The sequence below is a fragment of the Misgurnus anguillicaudatus genome, chromosome 15 (genome assembly GCF_027580225.2).
Source record: "Misgurnus anguillicaudatus chromosome 15, ASM2758022v2, whole genome shotgun sequence".
Taxonomy (NCBI): domain Eukaryota; kingdom Metazoa; phylum Chordata; class Actinopteri; order Cypriniformes; family Cobitidae; genus Misgurnus; species Misgurnus anguillicaudatus.
The window spans coordinates 32,771,440-32,791,183 of record NC_073351.2 but is presented as its reverse complement, the minus strand read 5'-3'; the positions used below and the strand labels follow the sequence as shown (position 1 = coordinate 32,791,183).

The 19,744-nt window shown below is 36.0% G+C and overlaps 1 protein-coding gene across 4 annotated transcripts in view; it reads right to left on the bottom strand.

Annotated features, from left to right (window-relative positions):
* The window catches only part of LOC129418593 (protein unc-13 homolog C), a 237,743-nt gene that overhangs the window by 72,611 nt on the left and 145,388 nt on the right, over positions 1 to 19,744 (bottom strand). For all 4 annotated transcript variants that reach the window (XM_073853802.1, XM_073853801.1, XM_073853803.1 and 1 more), the window contains 2 exons: positions 8,038 to 8,171; positions 6,845 to 6,930 (listed from right to left, as the gene is read on the bottom strand). In XM_073853802.1, the coding sequence (XP_073709903.1) occupies positions 6,845 to 6,930; positions 8,038 to 8,171 (220 nt within the window). The remainder of the gene's footprint in view (positions 1 to 6,844; positions 6,931 to 8,037; positions 8,172 to 19,744) is intronic.

Sequence of the window (19,744 nt, the reverse complement as noted above, 5' to 3'; positions counted from 1 at the left end):
TGCTTGCCGCCTCTTTCGCATCTGGTATGAATGCCACTTACAGTCTAAACGGGCATATCCATAACAACTTTTTCTAATTTAAAAATGGTTTGTACGCCTAGTGTACAACAACTAAAAAGTTGTTCCTATTCTCGTAATGAGTAAAGGGTGTGTTTTGAGTGTAACGTCCAATAAACCAACGAGTCTTTCATCTCCCATCCCCTTTAACTCATTCACCGCCATTGACGAGTTATCTCGTCATTTATGAGTTCATATTTAACTAATAATTATGCCTTTCTGAACGAATTTCAAAGTGAAAGTGTAATACCGCTTTTATCCACCAAGCCAAACCGAATTTATCAAAAACGGAAGTTAAAAAGATTTAATGATTTATTTTAACTGCCTTTATGTTTGATAGTCATTCTGAGTCTGATCTCTAACATAAATTCCTTTACAAAAACACAATTTTTTAAGCTTTTTGCTCAAAATGTTGTATTTTTGAAGAGAAATATCCATATTTCAGTGGTTAAATTAAGTAGAAAAAGTAAATATATAATGAAACATTTTTTCCCCATTTTGTTTGTTTGTTTGTTTATTGTTTGTTTGAAAGCACAGGGTGTGTTATTTAATTTGATATAATTTGTATGTTTATATATTTATAGAAAATAATTTTTCCTGCAAGGAATTTTGTGAAAATTTTGTTAAAATCACAAAAATGCAGGTGGGCAACTTTTCTTAAAAAGGCTGGCGGTGAATGAGTTAAAAGCCAGTTGTGCTCTCGCCATGCAGATTCCCTATTTAGATGGCAGAATTTGTAAACTGAAAAACTAAGCAAAGAAAGAAGACGACCGGTTGATGTTAATAAATTGCATTGTTTCTATTTGTATTGACATTATTATTTTGGTGTTTTAAAACCTTTAAAAGTCGTTTTCTTTCAGTCATGGAAGTAAAATTAAAAGGCTTTTATTTGCTGTAAATGTATGGATACATGATGTGCAATCTCAAAGAATAATTTACAAATATGCAAGAAAAGGATTGTACTCTAAAAATACTTTATTTGTAACAAACAGGAGATAAAGAATTTACAAATGTGTGGAGAGCCAAAATGTTACAGCAATCGGACAGCACCGTGAGTGTTTTGAAAAGCATTACTTAAAAAAGGTTCTCATCTCACCATATTTTTACAAAGTCATCATATACAATAAATCCGTGGGATAATATTTAAAAAAAACATTTCAAAATAAATGCAATATTTGCATTGCACTGCACTGCACCGGTTGTATGATAGGTCCCTTAATCTGAGCTGTATATCCTTTCATCTTGATGTCTATTAAATGTACACTACAGTATATTATAGAGAACTGAACAGCGTGTAGAAGCAGCCAATGAGGTTATGCATATATACCATATGTGAATAAATCACCAGCAATATATGTTAAACACCTGTCTTACGTTTTCATTGATAGACATTCACAGGCAAATCTGGCTCATCACTGCGTGAAATTATTTTACTCTGAATGTACATGATTATATATACTGCATGTACTGTATATTCAACGGACAAGAAAATCCATAGAGTATACTTGAAAGGAGGGACAGACAACAATATCATAGAGATTACGGGGTGAAACTTTTGAACTGGGCAAAAGACAACCACCTAGCAACCATCCAAAATACCATAGCAACCATGCAGCAACACGGTGAATACCACTCAGAGCACTTTAGCAATTGCATAGGAACCAGACAATTTAACATGTTGTTGTTGCCACAGTTTTCTGCATTTGCCTTGATTTTACCACAGTTTCTCTAATTTGACCTTTCAATTACTGTAAAATACCACACAGCTTTTAAAAAGTTATTACATTATTATACATCAGTTAAAAACAGCAGGCATCATGTTTATTTTTTAACTTTTGATGAAGATAATCAGGCACATACTGTATTATTATTCTCAGATGATGCTATGCACTATAGTTTGTAAATGTGAAGATTTACACAACATTTCACTATCATCTGGCCGTTTCAGACCCTTCAGGACTAAAATGTTCAAATCTCAAACAAATATACATAAACTTCTTTATCTGTTCTTTGCAAGTATTTTATTGTTTCATCAGCACTTTAATGGTTTACAATTACAACTTAGCTGCTTATGAATTATGAGGTTATAAATAAGTTTAAACTTTAATAACTGGTATAATAAAGTTTATTCTTTAATACTGTATGATGCTTCTGTTTGATCTGATTAAATTAACTGTGAGCTGTGAACACACAGTGGTAGTATATGAATTTCCTCCGGTGTCGATCATTTCATGCACAGCATTTTATTACCAATTTTTGTTCAATAATGTTGAAGAATGAGACTGAAGCTACAATTTCTCTGTAACATTTCTTAATAAAATTACTGAACTGCAGCAAATGTCAAGGTTGTGTTCAACAGATAATGTTGATAGTTCACTACTCAAAATGATTTTAAAGCCGCCATGCAATGGAAGTAGCGATTGTCTTATTTTCCCAGTGGTGACGTATATCCAAATGAAACGGCTTCTGAAATGAAAAACGGTAGGGATGGACTTGAATTCACCAATCAAGAACTGATTGGATAGTTGAGTCAACGATTAGTCGCGACTAATCATTTGCAAAATAAAAGTTTTGTTTACATAATATATGTGGGTGTACTGTGTCTAATAATTATGTTTAAATACACACCAGAAATGGGCACTCGAGTCACATTTTTATGGACTTCAGAACTGAAATGACTTCAGACTTGACTCGACTCAACACAAAAGACTTCAACTCGAGTCTTTTATCCTTAACTACTGATTTGATAAAGAAGGATTATGTGTGTTTTTTGTGTATGCTGTACCGCAGTAAATATGATCTGACCGGACCCTTATTATAGAATTCAATGACGTATGTTGGCCGTGTGCAGCGCACCAAATCTGATATTAACGTGTACAGCGTTCTTCTGACCACAACTTGCGTTTCATTTTAATTTGACCTTAAAACAGCTATGATGTCATCAGTAGCAATACTGTATATAATAACGATAGACTGTCACCATATTTGCCTCACTTATGCTGCGTTCACACCAGCCGCAGTAGACGTCAAGTCAATGTAAAGATGCGATGACACATGTCTGAAGGTCACGTGGCGTGTATGAAGCGTTTTTGAGATTCCCACCGCAAATTTGCGCAAAAAAGTAAAAAAATCAGAGTCGCAGAAGCCCCTCCCATGACGTGAATTTCCGCCTAAATGTCTCGATGACTAGAATTTCACGTGCGAATGAAGCGAGTAAACTCAAAATGTTCAAGCGTCCAACTACGCGCGGTAGATGCAAATTTGATGCCTCAAACGCGGCTGGTGTGAACCCACAGTTAGAAACTGCATTAAAATGGCTATGCAATTTTGTAACATAAATAAAAAAATAGTTTTAATCTCAAAATAAAGTTTGACTAGTTTGAATTTAATAATGGTGTACTTTTACATGTGTATTATGTAGTGAACAGTTTTGTCTAAGTAAAAAAGGGTATATTTACAAAATTGTTTAATAAGCTTTTTCCCTCCTCTGCAACGCATGAAATGACTCAAAACCTAACTCGGACTCGTGACAAAAGACTTAGACTCAGACGTTAGATGAGAGACATACGCGCATGCATATATTTAGGAAATATTTGCATATGTATATACATGTTTATATTTATATATCATTTATATTATACATAAATAAAAAATATTAATTATAAATATTTTTCTTTAAATTACGCATGTATGTGTATGTGTGTGTGTGTGTGTGTGTGTGTGTGTGTGTGTGTGTGTATTTATATACACTAGCCTCTCGTACCTTATTGCTTACACATATATATATATATATATATATATATATATATTAGTGCAACTTTCATGAAGTTAAATTAATAAAAGCATTCCTTCCGCTAGAAAAAATAGTCCCTGACTGCGAAAAACAACATGAAAGTTCAAATAAAAACAACAAACTGTTCTCAGACTTTGTCTCATTATATGTTTATGTGTTGCTAAGGGTGTTGCTAAGGGCGCAGTGATATTAAATAGAACCGTTGGGTGAAGCGGTCATAGCAGTGTTTTATTGCGAATAAAGCACACCTATTGACCAATCATAATCAAGGATTAGAACTAACCGTTTTATAAATACACATAATTATTAGACACAGTACACTCACATACAGTATATGATGTAAACAAAAACGTTTATTCTGCAAACAGCCCTAAAAGTAAGAAAATGGCAGCAAAAGCAGAAGTGTGTGTGTGCATGGATTTTATCTACTTTATCTTTTATCCATAGACTGGCATTATCTTGGCACCTGGTTCCTATGGCAACCTAAAGCTGGAGGTAAAGTCTATCAGAGGGAACATAATGTTGAACCCTTTATTTCCTGGACTGGCATAAATCGATCCACATGATTTTTTTAGATTTATTTTAAACATAGCAATATCAACAGGTTCCTGTAAGGGTCAGGTTTAGGGGTGTGAGACAAGTAATATCATCATCTAAGTATCAGACATTGTGTCTATAAGAGGATCTCACTAATATAGCTTTAAAAGGCTGTATGTGTGTTCAGTAAAGCCCTTTAGACGATCTGCTCTCAGATGTCTCCGTGTGTGTGTCTGAGAGAGAGAATAACCTTTCAATTCATTCAGCTTTTACTGTGGAAAACTTATGTGTGTGCCTTTGTTAGTAGTCAGTCTGTGGTCAGGTTAACAACATTACTGTGTGTATTGTAGATGTTGATAGCAGGCCATCTGTGGTCATATTATAGGTCTAAAACCTGGAGACTATTAAAGAGAAGCAATGCTCTGCGGCACTAAACAACATCCACAAAAACAACAATCGAAACTTTCCCATCACCTCGATCACGAAACATACGCTATTACAAGCGCAATGTTCCTGTAGCTCAATTGGTGAAGTAATGCATTAGCAATGAAAGGTCAAGGGTTCGAGGAAACACACATACTGATTAAATGTATCTTGAACACACTTTAAGTCACTCTGGATAAAAGCATCTGCATGATAAAAAAATTTCCAACCTCAGCAGCTACCTAGAGTAAACTTAAATTAACCTATTGCCCAAACTGTTAATCCATCATGACAGCGATCTCTCCGAAAGAAAAACTAACCGCAGGAAACCACTGTTTAAACCAACAGCCACAATTACATCTCTTGTCAAACAGACAATTAGTTGTGGTCTGCCACTTTTTAACCAAGGGGCAACCTTCTCTTCTCTTTCGTAAATCCAACACTGAAGTGATTTAAAATGCAATTCACTGACTGGCCACTAGAGACAAGGCTCAAAAAGGGAGTCAATCCCATAGACCCCCGTTACAATGCACAACTTTATAGCAGAAAAAATATGTTTACAGCTTGGTACAAAAAGTGGTTTTGGGACTATATAGCTAATTTTGCCCTTTATGACAACTATGATGGGGTGAAGTTTTTAGTAACATATCCGTTGGAATTATTTTAAAGGATTAGTGCATTTTCTTAAAAACAAAATCCAGATAATTTACTCACCACCATGTCATCCAAAATGTTGATGTCTTTCTTTGTTCAGTCGAGAAGAAATTATGTTTTTTGAGGAAAACATTCCAGGATTTTCTCATTTTAATGGACTTCAATGGACCCCAACACGTAACAGTTTTAATGCAGTTTAAAATTGCAGTTTCAAAGGACTCTAAACGGTCTCAAACAAGTAATAAGGGTCTTATCTAGCGAAACGATTGTCATTTTTGGCGAGAAAAATAAAAATTATGCACTTTTAAACCACAACTTCTCTTCTCTTCCGGCTGTGTGATGAGCCAGCGCGACCTCACGTAATTGCGTGATGACGTGGAAAGGTCACGTGTTACATATATGAAACGCACATTTGCGGACCATTTTAAACAATAAACTGACACAAAGACATTAATTTGTATAATTTAACATACAACAACGTCTGAACAGTCATCTTTCTCCACACTTGTAAACACTGGGGCGTAGTTTCGATACATCATCCGTGACCTCTTGACGTGATGACGTATTATGTGAGGTCGCGCTGGCGTGTCACAGGACCGGAGGAAGACGAGAAGTTGTGGCTTTTTTTCTTGTCAAAAATGACAATTGTTTCACTAGATAAGACCCTTATGCCTCATTTGGGATCGTTTAGAGTCCCTCGAAACTGCAATTTTAAACTGCATTAAAACTGTTAAGTGTTGGGGTCCATTAAAGTCCATTAAAATGAGAAAAATCCTGGAATGTTTTCCTAAAAAAACATAATTTCAACATTTTGGATGACATGGTGGCGAGTAAATTATCTGGATTTTTTTAAAGAAAATTGACTAATCTTTTAAGATGGCAGACTCCCAATCAGTGCCCTGACTACTGAACAGGGGAGCTTACTGAGACAAAGCCCAAGATTGACATGCGTTGATGTGCTGCTAAGATGGCGACGTCCGTTTCCACCAACTTTGGGTTTCAAAAAGGCTCTTCAAAAATCTATGGGTGACGTCACGGACACTATGTCCATGTTTTATACAGTCTATGGTTTAAAAACAACAATGCATAAAATCCTCACACAAAAAAATCCTTCTGCTCTCAGACAAACTTTATAATAACAGACCAAACATCTGACACTTTCACTGAAAAGGTTTTAATGTAGTGACTGCCGCATCTACTCAGTTTTCTAGAAGGTGACTGAAAACATTAAAAACACAAGATCCAAAGAAAGAATTGTACCACTTTCTTATGATGTTAGTCAGTATAACTGTGATGTAATAACTAGGTTTGGGATAGGTTGATCTGTGACATCACACCACACCTGCTGATACATTCAAAGATTAAGCAAGACTAACTCACCTTCCATTGCATACTTCATATCCAAGGCGAAGAGGTTCCACATGATTTCAGCACTTATTTTACCCATATTCAGCTCTTGGGGGAACCTAAAATCAAATCAAAACACACATTACAATCCTACATCATGAACTCTTCTCTCCTCTTTTCATGACCCTACAATTATTGTTTTTGTATTTTTCTTTACTGCACCTCAGATTAAACTAATTAAATTATTAAATACATTTTTGTACAAATAATATAATAATAAGTCTGGATTTTGGACTTTCTGCTTCAAGGAAATTTGGTCTCCATCCATCGAACAAAACACACAATATAAAACGAACATGCATGTGACAAATGTGCATTTAGCAGTCATGAACACATGCATCCATCACTATGAGAAATAAAGCATAAAATGTCAAGTGTCCCATCAGCGTACATTTGACCTTATTCACAAACTTGAGCACATTCTGTATACAGGCACCAATTCCACTGCACTACCCATCATGAGAGCTGTTTCTATGGTAACCGGTGCATCAGCTGCTGTACCGTATCACTGAGTGAATTGATCGCTTTTCTGCTCAGCACTGCTCAAAAACAATCTCCAACCTATTTAGACCAGGATCAGCTCGGTTTAGGCTCAGCTTAATTGCTTTGGGATGGACAGAAGATGCAGACACGCACACACGCACACACACAATATGCACACATGCATGCACGCACGCGCACCTTTCTCTCCTCTAAACCTATTCCTTAGAGAAATCAAAGAAGAGTTTAAAAAAATACAGTTCTTCTTTTTGTTGGTCTTTCAAATTATATAAATATTCAGTATCTCCATCTGACAGTGATTTTCTGCTAAAGAAACGATAAACAATGCTGCTCTTCGAATACACGCACACAAACTTTCACAAACAGTATTGCTTTGTATTGCACAATGAAGCACAAGATGAATCAAAAAAAGCTGTCACCAAAAAAGGCATTTGAGATATTAACGAGTCCTCATTAAAATCTAAAACAAACCACAAGCATGCAGTATTCATGGGTTTGTGTTTGTGTTTAATGCACTTGTTAGTAATGGATGTGGGTGTAGTGATTGGTATGTGTGAAGTACTGGTCATTTATGGGTTTGTGTGTGTCTGTATAATGCACTTGTTAGTAATGGGTTGTGGGTGTATGTAACACCCTGGGGTTAATGATGGGCGTGTGTTACATACTGGTTAATGATGGGTGTGTAAGCTGTTCTGTCCTCATCGATTACAGACACCATCAAAGTGATGAGTTTGGGCCAGAAATCCAGGTTCTTAATAGACGGACCCTGTTCCTCCCGTGGTAAATCCTGCTTCTTTGCCTGCAGAAAGTAAAACAGAGACTGATTAGTTTAAGATAAATGACACAATTTGTCCCTTTCCTTTCTTTATCCGACAAAGTTTTGTAAAGTTTAAATAATTTAGTCAGGGTAAACAATAAAAAGTAAGGTTTTTCTAATCAAAGTTCACTTTGGTTAAGTGTTTTTAAAGACATCATTTACACAGAGTTCAGTTCTTAGGACCTACTGTGTGTCTTACTATGCTTATCATTGTCTTTTTTATTATGTCTGTGAATAGCAGTTCTGAAAAGTAAAGATTTAACCTTGAAAAAAAATAATGCACAACATTCAACATTGACTCTCTTGCCAAACTGCTCAGTAAAGAATATTTGTTCATCACAAATCTAAGTGGCAAAAGCAACACTCACCCCCCGGTAATCCCATAATGCCTTTCTGTCTAAGATCAGACTAAGCGTATTTGATGGACAATTGGGAATCGTGCCAGTCTATTTCTGGCATCACTCCGGGCTGTATTCCACAGCAGAATGATTCTCACTGAAACTCATAAACTTGTCAGGCCCAATGGGACTTTGTCTCTAGAGTTACAGACCTACATTTTAAAGATCATGTAGAAAAAACAAAAAACCGTGGCGTGCTGCTGTCCGTGGTGCTGAAGTAAAATTCACAGTGCTGAAAGATTTACAGCAGTCTGATTGGTTGCTTTAGCGTTTCAGATATAGGTGACCCTGCCTGTTAAAAGGCTAAAGTCTTTTTTGTAATTTTGTTTATATTTAATCATCCTACTATGGATGTTCATATTGACCGGATAACCATTAACCAAAGGTACAAATTAATGACAGATTAATATTTTCAGTTAAAAGAAAAATATATTTGTTAACTCATGGTGCATGTCAACACGTGCATACATACGCTAGTTATTATTGCCCTGATGTTTCGGTAAAGTAATAATTTGAGAAATCATTTGTAGGCTATGTGTCTGTGCTTGGGTTTGGTTTGGAAGCTGCACGGAGACACGCATTGTGAGAGAATTTGCGAGCTTAATATTGCATTTATATACTTGATTAATTATCATATGGTTTCTTTACTAAGTGTTTTAACTGTAATGCATATCTTAAAGTTGAATATTAAAGTGTCTTCTGTCACCTGAATAAAACTGTTTTGCTGTTAAGTTTCGGTTCATCAAAAAGACACTAAGTGCATTGCTCTTTTAAGTTCTTTGCAAGTGCATCGTTAAGTTTCCAAGAAAAGTGCAGTTGCATTGAAACAAAAATAACTTGCTTTGTAGCAAACAAAGCAAACCTAATTGCTGATTGGTGGAAACTAAAAGATTGAAAACAAAAACCAGACAATTGGTCAGCTCAAATGAGCAAATGTGACAGACGCATAATTAGTAGCTGTTGCTATGGAAGGCATTGAGTCTAGATATTAAAAGGTGTTAAAAAACAGGAAATGTGTGCGTTGGAAGCTTGCAATGAAACTATAAGAATAGGAATTGGGAGTTTGGAGAGGCAGTTCAGCTGTTACGTTTTTTTGGTGATCATGAGGCTGAGCCAGTATTGTATTAATTGCTGTCTGATACAATTCTTTAATAAAACGAATTAGTTTACATATCTTTTATCTGGAAAAACCATGATAGCGTGTATAAGCAAGATGACACGGTCCGTCTCAGTCTTGTGCACGCCCGGACAGACCTTCGCTGATCGCCTCTGTCCTAAACCCTGACCATAAACATCTCTCTTTTTGCACAAACAGAGAAAGACGATGCAAAAGCTTAAACTTTTTAAAATGTGTCCTGCTTTAGAAATGGCCACATAAAAAAGACAATCCGCCCTTTTTAGATATTAATCCTCTGGACTAATCGCATGCATGTGATTTTAATAATGTAATGTTGCATGAAAATTTGATAATGTATGAATCCTGGTTCTTGTTGTTGATCTTTTGTTGCTGTTGCATATGCAAATTAATTAAATGTTTGTATTGTTTTACTAGGTCACAGACAACCATTAACAATTTCATATTAAATCTTAACGGTTAATGTTAAGTTAACAAGCTGCGGGTGTCCGTCTGGAAAATTTGCTGAAATGAACAATGGTATTCGGACATAATGATCAGAATGATCAAGTCCCGACTTTGCGCATAATCGACAAGTTTTGTTTGTCTTGTTCTAACAAGACCTGGAGGCATTGCAAATATAGCTGCGGAGTGACACAACTTCTTTAAAAGGACTTTTAAACTGAAGCCAAAACGTCATTTACTAATTTTAAATTCTTCGTATGTTTTGATAATTGTTCTGAATCTGATCTCTAACAAAATTCCTTCACTTTATTTTTTTTAAATAGGCCTACAGTATTTAAAGGACAAGTTCTGTATTTTACACTGTTTTCAGATTGTTTATGTAAGGAATAATTGACGACGGGCCATTGAATTATAAGAAAATAATGCACACCCAAGGTGCAATGCGGCACGACGCGAAGTGGAGTGCTGTTACACCGCGGGTGTGCGTTATTTTCAAATAATTCAAAGGACCGGAGTCAATTATTCCTCTTATACAACGGTTACCACAAACATTGCTCCGGTGCCTATTTTTAAGACATAACAAGTTAGGTGTGCGGTTATCAGAAATTAATGCATACCCACGGAACATTTCTCAGCCAATCAGAATACAGCATTCAACAGACCCGTGGTATAAGATGAAATAGAACGGTTTTGACTGAAATTTGGACATATGATGCTGGCCCGAGATTTTTCGGGTGTTTGTTGTATTCCCTCCCACCTCTATAATGGTGCATAGGTGCACTGGAGCAATCCTTCCTAAAATGCATTAAACTTTCGTTTACAAAGACGTGAAACTCAGCGAGTGGTCAGGGGTGTTTACTGATATCCTCACACAAAATCGCTGCAAAAGATGCCCTCCAACAGATGTTTTAGCATTCGTTGTTAACTTGTGGACCTATTTTCCAAACGCCTCACACTCGTATATTCTTCCGTTGAGAGCTTGAATAATAGACACTCCAGCCCAGTTGGTGGCGCTAATCCGCCTTTGCAAATTGCAAGAATACAACAACGTTCTCGGCGCGGAGTAATACCGTACCTCACAACACATCTAATACAAGTCAATGGAGCTGGACAAAAACTACAATAAAACTTGTTGGAAAGCATCTTTTGCAGCAATTTTTGTGTGACCATATCAGTAAACACCTCGGACCACTCGGTGAGTTTCACGCCTAGACTGTAAAAAAAGATGGAGGACGCGACGTCGCCTCCCACCATTGTAATGAATTGAAGCCAAAAATGTCCGACCACGGCCGCCGCCATGTTACGTAAAAATTTCAGTTTGGAGCCAAGGCATGCGCAGAAGCAATCGTCCATGGAGCCAGAGGCGGAGCTACGTTATCAAACTTCCGCCTAAACGCTTGCTCGACCAATTCAACCACGCCACTCATAACGACACGCCCCGTTTCTATAGCATCAAATTACTAGCTAAAATGAAACTTACCACAATAATGAACACTTGAACATATATCTGCGTGAAAACAACTACCTGAAAGTACCAAAAACACCTTTTGGAAACTTTTATTGGAAGTGTAAATATTTTTTTTTATTTAGAGCAGAGTCCCATTAGTTTGAATGGAGAGGGCGGGGTTATGACTTGTAATGCAGCCAGCCACCAGGGGGCGATCAAAGAGCCAGAGGCTTCACTTTTCAAGGCTTATGAGGCACACCCGGTTTCACGTCCTTATAAATGAAAGTTTAATGCATTTTAGGAATTATTCCAGTGCACCTATGCAGCCATTGTAGAGGTGGGGGCTAATACAAAAAACACCCGAAAATTCTCCGGCCAGCATCATATGTCCAAATTTCAGTCAAAACCGTTCTATTTCATTATAAACAATCTGAAAACAGGGCTTTAAGTGTAAAATACCAAACTTGTCCTTTAGGAGTTTAAAAAATATAGATACGATGAAAGTTTTTTTTCCCCGTTTTGTTTGTTTATTTGTTTATTGTTTGTCTGAAAGAAGAGGGTCGGTTCTTTCATTTGATATATTTCTATGTTTATATATTTTTAGAAGAACATTTTTCTGGAGGGCATTTTGTTACTTTTGTGAAAATCACAAAAAATGCTGGCGGGGAATGAGTTAAAAGACATAAATGGTAGGAGAAAGTCTTTGTGTTGAGATTGAATGTACTATAGATGGTTTCATCGGACGCACGTGATACACGTCTGGATCCGAACCTTACTTCCGGTTTCGTTTTTTTAATGGTCTAACTAGTTGGTAAACTGATCTCGAACAAATGCCTCGTCAAAAATAACAAACGTTTTGGTTTACTATGTAATCTATGTGTTATTGTTTTGCTTGTTATATAAATAAACTACGTTTAAAGTAATTTGTTGTTATTTATTATAAGCGGAGTTTACCGGAAGTTACTGCGGACCGCGACAGCCGCTTGTTTATGTTGTTACTACTGAAACCGTCTATAAAACAAGAGACATACAGACAATTTTAACAATGAAGATTTCTGTATTTCTGAACATACAGCTTTGCTGACTGACTTTCACTGCGATTCATGCTGAAGTCTGTGTTGAAAAGGTAGGAGTCAGAAATGCAGTCTGGTGTTGAGTAATACGTGCTGAATTAGATTATATGAATACTATTCGGCTCTGCTTACTGGAAGCATAGAAATGCATGTCCCCTAATTCCAGTAATGGCCAGAATCATTATACATTTCATTTACGTTGAAAAAATAAGGATGTTATGTCTGTGTAACACTATATACCACACACAGAAAGTCTTATTTAAAAAATGTAGTCTGGATGGATTATAACAGGACCTCTGGGATTTTATATAACATGGCTCCAAATGATGTTTACACACTTAAAAACATTTCTTACTTATAAATGTCACATTTAAAAAAACATGAATGTCACATGCACGTATGTGCCATGATATGATATAGCCCTGAGTGCCTTTTTATATAAAGGACAGAAATGTTTTTGTGTATGAATTATATTGTTCAAATTATATCTTTCCATATACGTGACCCTGGACCACAAAACCAGTTTGAAATTGCACAAGTCTATTTGTAGCAATAGCCAACAATACATTGTAATGGTCAAAATTATCATTTTTTTATTGCTACACTGCTATTCATTGAATGTAATAATTTTTTTTAAGGTAAGTGGTTGCAATCAATTTCTTTAAGCTACATTTAAACAAAAAAGATTAGTAAAGTAAAATAAAATATAAAACTTTTGTTTAAATGTAGCTTAAATAAATTGATTGCAACCACTTACCTTAAAAAAAATTATTACATTCAATGAATCATTTTTTTCAGTGTAGAAAACAAGTAAAGATTATGTTTCATGATGATGTTTAATAAATATAGTATGTATGTATAAAATACATTTACTATTGTAAAAATATAAACCTTTTAAAAATGTATCATTAGTAATATGTGTTGCTAAGGACTTCATTTAGACAACTTTAAAGGCGATTTTCTCAATATTTAGTTTTTTTCACCCTTAGATTCCAGATTTTCAAATAGTTGTATCTCGGCCAATCTTAACAAACCATACATCAATGGAAAGGTTATTTTCAGCTTTCGGATAATGTATAAATCTTAATTTTAAAAATATTGACTATCCACGGTCACAATGACGCCTAAATTACTTTTAACAGTATGTTACTACTCAACAAAAGTAATGCAGGGTGCTGTGCAGTAATAGTAATAGTATCTCTGAAAATCATAGCTGATTACCTCAAATAATCAATAACTATTGACAAATCACAAATAAATGCATTCATGTATCTTCTCTATGTGTGTGTGTCTACATGTTGACAGCACCAGCTTCTATCTACCATCATACAGAGACACGAGTGAGATCATCATTGTGAGACAAAGCACCTTAACACACATGCACAGTGTACACAAACATGACACAGTGTCTTCACACGGGCCAAGTGTTATCTTACACACATCACAGTCATAAACACACACAACAGATGCAGCCGAGTCATTCCTCTCAGATGTGAGATCAGACACAGGATGGGTTTTCCTCAGGCATTGTGTGTGGGGAATTTCAGCTGTTTTAAGAAACAAAGCTAGTGCATTAAAAACTTGACACTAAATCTCTGGTGCTGGTTTATTGTGTGTGCGCATGTGCCTAAATATGTACATTTTGATTTAAAGATTTTTTGTTTTCTCTCTAGAGAAAATGAGAGAGAGAAAATTAACATTTAATTGAAAGAGAGAGAAAGAGAGAATTGAAATTAAATTGAGAAAGAGAGAGAAAGAAAGAAAGAGAGAGAAGGGGTGCTGACATGATGAACAATAAAATAACCCACAAACCCACCCAATACAGAAATCACTAAAACTACAGTGTCTAATTTCCTTAAATGATTTGAAACATTATGTTAAATCTATAGAATATGAGTCTATCCACACGTGCAAATGTTTTAATTAATAGCATTTTTATTTAAATTAAAATGCACTTGAGTTGTCTTTGCGTTTTTGTGTTTGTTTTGTGATTGTGCGATTTAATTTGTTCTGCTATTTTGGCCAGGTTTCTCTTGAAAAAGAGATTCTATATCTCAATGAGACTAACCTGGTTAAATAAAGGTTAAATAAAAAAAAAAACTACCCTAATAAACCATGACTTTTACATCAAGGAAAATAAAGATGATATGACCCATGACACCAGAATATTTACATGGAGAAAAAATTCATACACATGGATTACGCTTCTAACAAACTAGAAATGCATGAATCTAGTCTATAGTAATACTACCTCTTAAATATATTACACTTCACACATTTTCGTGAAGAATTGACACAAACGTCACATTTCTGCTTTTAAACTCTCCAGAACATGCCATACGCTTTAAACACTTCCTACATTCATCAAATCTGTTGGACAGCCTAAAACTAATACACCTAAACAAAATCTGAAGTGACGATATGCATCAAAATAAATGACAAAATACACGGCCTGATGCACAACTCTGATCTGCTCCACACTGACTGATCTTCAGTGGAGGTTAATCATTTAAGTGAGAGTACAGTCAGACTTAATCCATCTGATAGCTTCATCTCCCCTACAAACTCATAATGAACTCTTCCTCATTCATTCTCCCCTCTTACTGAACAATACAACATTCCTAGCTTCTCTGTCTGGCTACGTTTACATGGAAATGATCTGAAGAGAAAACACAAAAGTGGTGTTGCATTATCACTTTTTATTCCGCGTGTACACAAGCGTTTTGGGGGGGGAATCTGCGTGCATATGGTGACGCAAAAGTGTGTGATATTCGATGTAGTATGCACTCCAGGCAGCTAGGTGGCAACGTGAAGCACTAACACACAAAAATACCAAGTCCACGTGCATGCGTACAACCTTCTTCCTTATTCTCCCAGGTCTAGTCCAAAGCTGTCTGGTTTGCCTCCGACGAATTGGCGCATCAACAATTTGATAGAGGTAAATAATGCGCCTTCTCTGATCAGTAATAGTAACTGTGAATATTTCATACAATTGCTGGAAAGACTCTTGTATATTTATCAGAGCTGCTTTGGCAACTTGAAAGTCCGACGTATGGAAATAATCTGACATGTTTGTTGTTATTTTCTTGAACTGGCGCATGCCTGTGATGTAAACGCGTATGCGACGTGAGCCACTGTGAGCAGACTTTTGCGTTTTTACCCTTTAGACGGAAACGCGACGGTAGAGCATTTTTAAGATTTCCACTCTGGAGGGTGGTTTCACTTTTTTGCATTTTTAAGCCCCAAAGACTCCGTCACCGTGTAAACAAAAGGCACATTCGATAAAATATTTTTACGTTTTCACCCTCGAGCGTTCTCGTGTAAACAGGGCCTGTGATAGTAGGTACTGAAATAGATGAAGTACCTACTCCTCGACGCATAAAGTACTACATCCGTACTACATCCACCATTTGATACATTACGTGCCATCATAACAACAAGTTAGTCATTAACTGCAATGACGTTAAACAATTTAACCATGGGGAACAGCTGTTTAATATATGTATTTGCATTTGAATAAAGCTGCGTTACACATTTTTGAATAAAACATCACAACTCCTTCTTCTTCGATGGATAACTCCTCTCACGGGGTTCACTTTGGGTTCTTGCTGAAAGTAGTAGGTTATCCGGGTACTTTTCGTCTACTGTTTTTGTATTACTATGATTTTTTATTTAACAGGGACAATGCAGTATAACATTGCTACAATTTTGCTCCACATATAGGCTACTAGCCAAAGGCTAATTTACAGCCCCCGTCCCTGGTAAGGCTTTTTTAACAACAGTAAAACAATAATCACGCCAAAAACAAAGCGAAAGTAAAAAAACAAACAAAAAACAAACAAAGCTGAGACACTGTACGACCATCAGACATACTAGCCTACTCGCCTCGTCTACTATAAAGTATCGAAGTAGGCAGTTTCAGACGCAGCCTCTCTTTTTCTCTCTCATCATTGTTTTATGTTGAATATATAGCACTGAAGAATTTCAATTAATTTCTGGATGACAATGACAAAAGAATTGAAGTTTGTACGCTCTGCACTTCTAGGATTTAAGGAAAAAAACATTTGAAACAAAGAGTAAAAAGCAAAACTATTAAAGACGACGTATCATAAAAACCTGAGTTTTCCATGTTTAAGTGCTATATTTGGGTCCCCAGTGAACCATTCTCTTCAAGCATGTGAAAAAATTAGGTCATTGAAATTTTGGCTCCTCTTGTGATGTCAGAAGGGGATAATACCGCCCCTTAATCTGCACTATCCAACCACAGCACTGCCATTTAGTGCAGAGATCAGCTCATTTGCATTTAAAAGAACTAGGGCTGTCAATAGATTAAAAAAATTAATCTAGATTAATCGCATGATTTCATGAGTTAACTGCGATTAATCGCAAATTAATCGCACATTTTTATCCATTCTAAATTTACCCTAATTTAACACTTTTCAGGTTTTTAATATTCTAATCATATATACATATATAGATGCTTTATGCAAATGTATGTTAACAACAGCCTGTTTACATTTTAACAGAATCACCAGCCATTGTTTTGTATATGAATTTTCCTTTCAGAAGATTTTTCTTTCTCCATTTTTGTTTGCTGCTGCATCATTTGTGACCTGTGCTGGCAAGTTGAGTCGGAATTAGCAAATTAAAAAAAAATAGTTGTTCATATTTTGACATTCTCTATTAAAACATAGAACAATGCATGATTTGTTGAAATATAACAAAATATGACAGAACTACACGTGTTTGAAGTTGAAAGAGTCAAATTACCACAAACATTTCCACATCCATACATTATATTACCACATCAATACCTTAAAATCACTGGGAAAACTAATAGATTTAGCACACACAAAGCAAAAACATCATCGATGTATGTTCAACTTTTTTTCCTTTTGTTTGATTGACATTGAGACAGACTGCTTAAAATCTAAGTGATCTAATATAATGTTACACATCAGATATTTTTACCCAACAGTTAACCAAACATTTACTTAAAACATAACAGATTATAGAGCCTACCTGCGTGAATTCTTATCAAAACAGATATTTGTAAAACTGTAATTTTGTGTAGATGTCTATATATCCGGGTCTCGCACTCGCGCGTCTGTGTGCACGCGCTTAAGATGTCAGTCAGTCAGCGTGAGGAGATCGCTTTTGAGTCTTGTCGCTCTTAATAACTCTTTAACAATAATCAGGTACCGAACTTTATCTCTCTTAATGACTATTTTAACATCAAGCAAGTCCTGCAGTCTATTTTATAAGTCATGCATAAAAGCGAAACCAAAATGAATTGAGACGCATCTTTGTATTAGATTAAGCATTAGGAGGACGGTAACGTTACACCTCTCAGACGTATAAATAAAGATCATATCAGATGTCCAACGAGCATTGGATTTGGTAGACGATTTGCTTAATGTTCTTATTTCTATGAAAACCTTTTACTCATTTAGAGAGAGTCACATTTGTCTGCGTCTCTGTTCATTCAACTATGGGCTGGACCAAGGGTCAAACAGAAATTGCGCGTTGCGTTAATCTCCGTTAATAAAATTAGTTGCGTTAAAATGAATTTGCGTTAACGCGTTATTAACGCGTTAATTTTGACAGCCCTAAAAAGAACACATTCAAAAATTGCACATTTTTGCTCACACCTACAGTACAAAGTGGCCATTTTAACATGTTTTAATAAATTATCTATGGGGCATTTGAGCTCAATTGGTATTGAATATCGGTATCAGCACATAAATGTTGTATATGTGCATCAGCTAAAAATTATGAGGGTTAACAGGATACTAAAATATGGAAAATGTGGTTTTTAAATTCCCTTGAGAAAAACATGAATGTTTCTGACAGAGTAAAACTAGATAGCTTAAAATAGCTTAAAAATTCATGTGGATATCGGCGCTTAAACCTTTGAGTCTCAAACTCTGCTTAGATTTTCCAGAAAAGCTTTGTTTAGATCTCTCTAGAGGAACCACGTTCAATCTCTAGGGTCTGTATCTCAGAAGAAAACCCTCAAATCAATTCTCTTCTTCTTTGTTTCTTTGTTCTTCTTGAATCCTCCACCTTCTCTGTCTCTCAGGATCTAACAGGATTTGGTTGTGTCTGACCCCCCTTAAGAGTTTCTTGACATGATTATATAACACTCCCTCCTCTTGGGCTTCAGTTGTATTATATATATATAAGACATCAAGGAAAGGAACATTAATTCCCCCACTTTTTACCCACAAATAAAGCCCTATTTTCCCTACACAGGCATTTGCCTCATTTAAAGAAAATGATAAAATGCTTTAGATGCAAAGTCACTAAAAATAATCTCTCCTGCACTGAGATCAGACTCTCTCTCCTCTGACCAGGGCTGTATGAGACCTCTAAGCAGTTATTTCGGGGCTGATGGTGCTTCTCTGTCTGCTGTTGATGGGTATCAGAGCGATGCTAAAGGTCTGACTGCAAGCTTAATGAAGCTAGAAACACAAAATCCTTTATTTTCAGCCCAGTCTCACGGAGTTGCGTATAAATAGCACGAAGTGTAAAAATCGTGCAATACATACACCAAATTCCACTTTGGCATGCATATGATACGCCAGTCCTTCCCATTCACTTAAACGATGCATCTTTTTTGTCGTTTTATATATTGGTTTCTCAATTTTTTTGCTATTTTTTTTGCCATTTTCGCTTGGTTTTAGGGTTAGAACAACTTTTTGTTATATAAAAATGACATCCTAACCCAAACCCCAACTCCAAGCGACCATGGCTTAAATATGGACAAAAACATGGAGAAACCTGTATATTAAATAACCTCATTAAGCAAATCTAAAATCTAACTCTAAACCCGAGCGAAAATGGTTTGAAAACAGAAAAAAAATCGAGAAACCAATAAATAAAACGACAAAAAAGATGCACCGTTTAAGTGAATGGGAAGGACTGGCGTATCATATGCACGCCAAAGTGGAATTTGCCGTATGTATTGCACGATTTTCACACTTCGTGCTATTTCTACGCAACTCCGTGAGACTGGGTGGGTGATTCTCACGAAACCATTGAAACACCACGGCACC